Here is a 7,543-nt window from a genome sequence, read left to right as displayed (position 1 = left end):
CAGCCACTTGTAGGTGATTTAAGTTTAAAAACTTTTTTACGCAAGTCCTTTTATTTCAAATTAAGTCTTTTTCAAGGAATTTCCAAGCGATTTATTTCATTTTTGAGTCAGAAGCACAGTTGTTCTGATTGGTTTTGACAAAATATTTATAAAAATTGTCATCTTTAAGGTTGAAATCAGTGAAATAATTGACACCAATTGAAGAATACTGGCGTAAAAAGGAAACGAGATTTTTTTTTAATAATTGAATGTTATCTGGCGGAGAAAATTGAGAATTGACTCTATGCTGTGGTCTCCATTCAATGAAAAAAAAAGGAGAAAATTAGTTATTATTACCACACTTCTAATTTTTTATCTTATTGTCTTTACGTCTCTTTAGAAAATAAATAAATAAAATAAAGCAATAATATTTCATTTAAACTAAAACTAAGAATATAAAACTACCTCCAAATACAAAATAAAAGTTGAATTAAAAGAAAATCAACTCAGCAATTATTGTTTCAACCAGATACCAAAAACTAACAAAAACGAAATGAAAGATTTTTTTGAGCTACAATCTCGGTTTAATGAGCTTCAGTTATTTATTTGTCTGTATAATACAGTCTGTCTATAAATGAATGTAGGATCGTAGTAGGTATTAAAAGTATGCCACTTCCTTTAAGAAATAACGAAAAATGTTAGTATACAAAAAATTTGGTTTTACTGGTTGCTTGAGTACTTAAAAGTGGGTACTTTTTAGAAATATTATAGAAATAAAGTAATTAAATGCAGCAAATTCAAATTTTAGAACCATCTGAGATCTTACACTCTTTTATAAACAGTCCGTAGAATAGACATGTACTCTTCTTCTTCTTCTAAGAATTCTCTTTTCTCTTCTTTTCTCTTCTTTTCTCTTCTCTCCTCTCTTCTCTTCTCTCTTCTCTCTTCTCTTTTCTCTCTCCTCTCTTCTCTCTTCTCTCTTCTTCTCTTCTCTTCTCTTCTCTTCTTTTCTTTTCTCTTCTCTTCTCTTCTCTTCTTTTCTCTTATCTTTTCTTCTCTCCTCTCTTCTCTTCTTTCTTCTCTCTTCTCTTTTCTCTCTCCTCTCTTCTCTATTCTCTTCTCTCTTCTCTCTTCTCTCTTCTCTCTTCTCTCTTCTCTCTTCTCTCATCTCTCTACTTCTCTTCTCTCATCTCTCATCTCTCTTCTCTCTTCTCTCTTCTCTCTTTTCTCTTCTCTCTTCTCCTCCTCTTCTCTCTTCTCTCTTCTCTCTTCTCTCTTCTCTCTTCTCTCTTCTCTCTTCTCTCTTCTCTCTTCTCTCTTCTCTCTCTTCTCTCCTTCTCTCTTCTCTCTTCTCTCTTCTCTATTCTCTCTTCTCTCTTCCCTCTTCTTTCTTCTCTCTTCTCTCTTCTCTCTCTCTCTTCTTTCTTTTCTTCTCTTCTCTTCTCTTTTTTCTCTTATCTTCTCTTCTCTCTTCTCTTCTCTTCTTTCTTCTCTCTTCTCTTTTCTCTCTCCTCTCTCTCTCTCTTCTCTTCTTTCTTCTCTCTTCTCTTTTCTCTCTCTCCTCTCTTCTCTCTTCTCTTCTTCTTTCTTCTCTCTTCTCTTTCTCTCTCCTCTCTTCTCTCTTCTCTTCTTTCTTCTCTCTTCTCTCTTTTCCTCTTCTCTCTTCTCTCTTCCTCTCTTCTCTCTTCTCTCTTCCTCTCTTCTCTCTTCACTCTTCTCCTCTTCTCTCTTCTCTCTTCTCTCTTCTCTCTCTCTTCTCTCTTCTCTCTTCTCTCTTCTCTCTTCTCTCTCTCTCTTCTCTCTCTCTCTCTTCTCTCCTTCTCTCTTCTCTCTTCTCTCTTCTCTCTTCTCTATTCTCTTTCTCTTCTAGAGTCCTCTCTTCCTCTTCCCTTTCTTCTCTCTTTTTCTCTTCTCTCTTCTCTCTTCTCTCTTTTCTCTTCTCTCTTCTCTCTTCTCTCTTCTCTTCTCTCTCTTCTTCTCTTCTCTTCTCTTCTCTTCTTTTCTCTTCTCTTCTCTTTTCTTCTCTTTTCTTTTCTTCTCTTTTCTTCTCTTCTCTTCTCTTCTCTTCTTTTTTCATTATTTTTTACCTCTTCTCTTCTTTTCTCTTCTCTTCTCTTTTCTTCTCTTTTCTTTTCTTCTCTTTTCTTCTCTTCTCTTCTCTTCTCTTCTTTTTCATTATTTTTTACTCGACAATTTTAAGCGACTAAACTTGTAATTGAACCATAATGAATAATTCTAAAGATTTCGTTAAACCAAACAATTTAAGTTATTTGTGTTTTTATGACTCGCATGCGCTCGTTGCATAACGACAGCTCTCAAAGTTTAAGCTTTTTTTTCGCACTCGTATAATTAATAACTATACTTGAGATCATAATAACGTTAATGCGGCCATTTTTGAGCGGTTACAAATTAGTTTTAAGAGAAAGATTTTGTTGGAGTTTTAGTCATTTTCGTTTTTCTATCACAAGACATTTTTGCTTACGTAATTTCTAATTAATTTAATTTTAATTAAACAATCTGAAATCATTTTTTTGAAGTCATCCGAAAGATACTAAATTTAAAAGAAACAAAACATTTTAAAGGATTTTTTACAGAAAAATCTTTGTTTTAGGCGAGTTTAAGTAATAAAATTGCTGTTTCATACACCATGTCTGAACGATTTTCTTTAAATTTTGAACAAAAATAATTTAATGACTAATAACACTTAAATACAGAGAGTTTCACGCAAAAATAATAATTACTTCAACTCGTTCATAGCGATTTTGTGCTTAATTATTTGAGCCAATTTAGGTCAACTTTGTCGGTATTATGTTAGAATTAGAAACAAATATTCGTCAAAAAAAAACTCGATTTTAGTCAAAAATTTTAGGCTTATGTTTATGAAAAAAGTTTGCAGAAACAATAAAAAAAATTGGTGCTCTCTGCTCTTGAAGATGATTAGCTCAATGTAAAAATAATCTCAATTCCGCCGTTGTCGGGATTAGAATTGTTTTCATCAGTTTCATCTGGTCTTAATAAAGACTTATGGCTTCATCAAGTGGCACAACCGTTATGAATACAAAGCAGCTCCTCGGGCACTTAACCAGCGACGTACCCGTTTTTTTCCCCCTAACCAACCTTCCTGCATCTTCCAATAAAAAGCTCTCAACTTAACCAAATCCAAGCCAACAAACTGATCAACAATCCTTTAACTAATTCGATAATTTCATCTTGTTCGCACCAGACCTCCAAGAAGTGCCTCCAGCGCCCGCGACGACCTGCCACTGGGATTTTTCCCCTATATAAAAACCGCGTGTCACCTGCGATTATTTTCAGTGATGTGGAAACGGTTTTATTTCGCGATTGTGGGTCGTGTGCGTCCCAGTCCTGTCAAATATCTCGCCAGAGCATGTTATCAGCAAAGTTCTGGATAAGCTGGGACTCACTCTGGATTATCTTTCAGAACAGTATGAAATAATCAATGTTGATTGTTTATTTGGGGTGGTCCTAGCCGGCGGTGAGTCCAACCCTTATAACATCCTCCCTTTTAATAATACAGTTTAGCGATTATCGACGATACTGTCACTCATCCAGGGCCCTATCGGGCCCAACTCAGACAACTCAAGAATAAAACGGGCTTAATTTTTGCCAAAACCGCCCCTTTGATGCAACAGCAACCCAGTTGGAACTATTGTAAGTTCTGCGAACAACAACGAAAATTTAAGCTCGTTTTTAATTAAACGGAACCAAGTCAATTTTGGGGAAAATTGTTCATTTTCTCTCTAAAAATTACGTTAAAAGTTGACTGTTGACGCTTCAAGTTTTGTCAAATTTTGACGTTTATCTCGATATAAGTAAATTTTGATACACTGATGCATTTTGAGAGCGGTATTAGTTATTACTATCGAAGATTTTTTTATTTATAAACTTCTAGTATTTTATTGCATATTAAAGCCAATTCTGTAATAAACCAGTTAAAATTTAAAGGCTGTTTAAGAGTGTTAAGCATTGTTGCTACAGCAACAGCCAATGAAATTTTTTGATTTGCGTGTTCAGTTTTAACAGCCTTTTAAAAATCTTACAGAAGGCATCAACACAAGCATTAATATTATTATTGCATAGACAATTTTTTCTAGGATCCAATCCGTCATATAGACAGGATGTTTCACATAATTTTACAAGGCCTGCGCTTGTAAAATGCCACCATATTCCTATACAAACTCGATTACAAATGCTGAAAAATTGGATAGTCTTCTATAGCTTGTTTACGTTAGTTAGTGATTAAGATAAATAAATTAGTATCATATTTATGCCATCTTTTGATAGAACACATGATAATTGTTTGTAAAAAACAGAAATTTACGTATATTAATGTAATACATCTTACATTTCCGACAACTACTGTCATGGGTGTCCAAAAATTAAATAATTAAATGTGTATTCTCTATATCTACTTTTTGTGATTTTTGTATATTTAGGTGCAAACACGAGGCGCTGGCCTCATAAAGTTATGTGAAACACTCTGTATAATAGAAAAAATACATTTAGTTTGCAAAATAGTTGATTTATTTTTAAATGTCAGACCATAAACGAGGTGGTAAATAAAAAAATATGACATTCCTCTGAAGGTAAACTGCACCCCAAATTTTTTACACCAGGTTTCCTCTGATTTAATCACGATTTTCTTTGATTTCATCTGATTTACTCAAGATTTTTCCAAGATTATCCATATTTTTTTAAGTTGAAAAGGACTGGGCCTGGACTAGGCTTAGCATTACCATTTATCCTTGAGCTCAGTCTTTTTGTGATTAATTCTCCGAATGCTGATAATAATTAGAGAACCAATTGTAGGAAAAATTTCTTTTTGATTCCGAAAATTCTAGTGTTTTTTCTAGAACGACCAATATTATAGAACCTATTTTGTTCCAAAACTATAATTTTAACATCTTTTTCAATTTCTTAAACACAAATTTTTTATTTTTTTATTTTATCTGACTCTCGCTTTAACCAGGTCTAGCTACAAAGACGTATTTCGATGACTTTCTGCGTCCCTAAAAAAACAAATCCCTAAAATTTTAACCCCCAACTTTTCATGCAAGGGGTAGTTTATATGGATGACGGAGATGAAAATAATGATTTAGGTACATGTTTAAACAAATTTGAAATTTTATAAATAAATAGATTGGTAAATGAATAAATAAATGAATAACGGTTAGTAAAAGCACCCTTAACAATTTCTTCGAACTTATCACCAAAACAGTGCATTTTGTCTCTAAAGTGTGAGGGGGTCTTGATTCAGAAATCTCAATCTCAAATAATTCATATGTCATTAGCCTTCATACCAATAAATTTTATCATTATAAGGCATTCCTCAAAGAGCCAATCTTAATTAAATTTTTATTGAGATTTTAATACACCGGCCTTAATTATTATAATGATTACCTGTCTAATAGCAAACGCTAAATTTTGGGTATTTTCAGCAGTCTTACTAATTTAATAAAAAAATAATAAATTAATAAATATAATTAATAAAAAAATAAAGAATTTAATACTCTACAATTTCATCTTTTGATGGTGTTTATTTCTTAAAAATCAATTAAAAAAATCAAGACTTTGGCATTTTTTCTACATCATAAAATTTCTATATTTCTTATAGCGGTAAATAATTATTCAAAAGTTAATAAGTTTTCAATAACTTGTAATTAAAATTTTAATACTGAAGGAGTTCAAGTAATTCCAACTTGGTTTGTGGAAATTATTTCTTGACAATAGAAAATGGTTCACAACGTCAACGACCGTTTGATTATTTTTTGCTCCAATCAACAGCCTAACTTGAAATATTTAGTTAAATAATAATAATAAATAATAAGTATTCATTGATTTCCAACAGGTAAAACAAGATAAGCCCAATTATAGGAAATAAAATAAAAAATTATAATGCAATACAAGAATTGTGTTCAACAAAAAAAAGACACAATTATTCAACTAAACAATAAATTAACTTACGAGTATCTAGAAACTCAACTAAACTTGTTCTAATTATGAAGCAAAAAAAAGTTCGGTGTACAAAATCATTAAAAAATTCGGGAAAATCTTGCGGAAATCTTAAAATCAAAATCATTTTAACAGTTTTAAAATTAGTTTTAATTCAATTTTTTAATTAATTTTTATTTTTTTTCCAATATTTAATTAATAGTTGGCCAATTAAAGTTAATCCACAAAACTTGAATGAAAAATTTCGTAAAAATTTTATCAACGACTTAGTTGAAACAATGGTTCTCATGATGGTTTTCGTTCAGGTTTTGTTTATCAACCTTAACTGCAAACACCAAATTGATCCGTGAGAACGCCCCTCTATTAATTTTGGTCAACCACAAGAATTTATTTTTGGTAAAAAATTTCGAATCATCGGTAAATTTCCGTTTAATTAGAACAACCTCTTTTTGAAACCACCACCAAAAATTATTTTTTATCAGTCGCTAAACACGTGGTGGTGCCCGAATTGTGGCCCAAACCCGTCCGCTACAAGTTCGCCGAATTCCGAATGGCCTACGCTCGGGAAAGTCGCGTCAAGACACTTTTCTCGAAACGGACTTACGAAAACTACACCGAGGGTTTCTCCGACCAGTGCTTATCACTCATCGTCAACAGCACGCTGGACATTAGGGGCAAAAAGTGCCGCTTGAGCCACAAATGCCAACTTTTTGTCGAAAATTTGGAAAAAGGCGCTGGATACATCCTCACCCACAAGTATTTTTTTAACCCCAAAAAACACTAGTAACAAAAAATTTCAGGTTGTTGCTCCTGCAGGTTGCCAGGGCCAGACAGTGCAAAATGTCCCCCAAAAGCCTGGCCACTGCCATTAAAAAAGTCTGCGCTAGTATTTACACTGAGACGATAAGTGCGGAGTATTTCGTGGGTTTGGACGAAATTTTCGACCTGTTCCTCGAACAGAGTTGGTTTTTTCCAATTTTTAATAAGAGTAAATTCAGGTTTAATTTTTAGCACTTTTGTGTGGATATGAGGGATACGCCGATTTTCTCAAATTCGAGTGGTTGGAGAAAATCCTCGAAGCCCAGCACGACTCCGGTTGTTTTCCGGTGAGGGCCCACACCCGGACTAGGAGGGAAACCAACGAGTTTGGGGACGGATGTGCCGACCACACCACCGGACTTGGAGCCGCAGTTCTTAGTTTATACTTGAACTATTTAATAAAAAATGTGCATAATGTTGTACTCGCTTCCGAATGGTTTTAGTTGTGTTTACGCACCCACTTGAATAAATTATGAAAAAGCTATGAGTTTTGCGATAATTTATCACAGTATGGCTTGGTTCAAGTGTCTAAAAACTTGAAGGTAAACAAACAATAGTTTAAAAATTTTCTTATTGTTTTTAGTAGATTGGAAAAATAAAAATCAGTTGTTCTTCGTCTAATATCTCCCAAACTGTACGTCGTAGCGCAAAAATAAATACAGATTTGGAATCCTCCCACAATTTTACGTCAAGAAGGCATGCTTTTGACACAGATTTTTAGTTATTGTGGTCTTGGTAATTTTTTTATTGGTGGATAACTATTTAAAGAGAA

The 7,543-nt window shown here is 33.2% G+C and overlaps 1 protein-coding gene across 1 annotated transcript; it reads left to right on the top strand.

Annotated features, from left to right (window-relative positions):
* Positions 1–3,095: 3,095 nt before the first annotated feature.
* LOC660947 (UPF0764 protein C16orf89 homolog) lies at positions 3,096–7,255 on the top strand. The gene is made up of 5 exons (XM_008198466.3): positions 3,096–3,475; positions 3,523–3,651; positions 6,435–6,708; positions 6,753–6,913; positions 6,964–7,255. Exons 2-5 carry the CDS (start codon positions 3,624–3,626, stop codon positions 7,212–7,214), a joined length of 714 nt encoding a protein of 237 aa, XP_008196688.3. The 5' UTR covers positions 3,096–3,475; positions 3,523–3,623; the 3' UTR covers positions 7,215–7,255.
* Positions 7,256–7,543: the final 288 nt, after the last annotated feature.

Source organism: Tribolium castaneum, chromosome 6, assembly GCF_031307605.1.
Source record: "Tribolium castaneum strain GA2 chromosome 6, icTriCast1.1, whole genome shotgun sequence".
Classification (NCBI taxonomy): domain Eukaryota; kingdom Metazoa; phylum Arthropoda; class Insecta; order Coleoptera; family Tenebrionidae; genus Tribolium; species Tribolium castaneum.
This window is presented reverse-complemented; position numbering and strand designations above follow the sequence as displayed.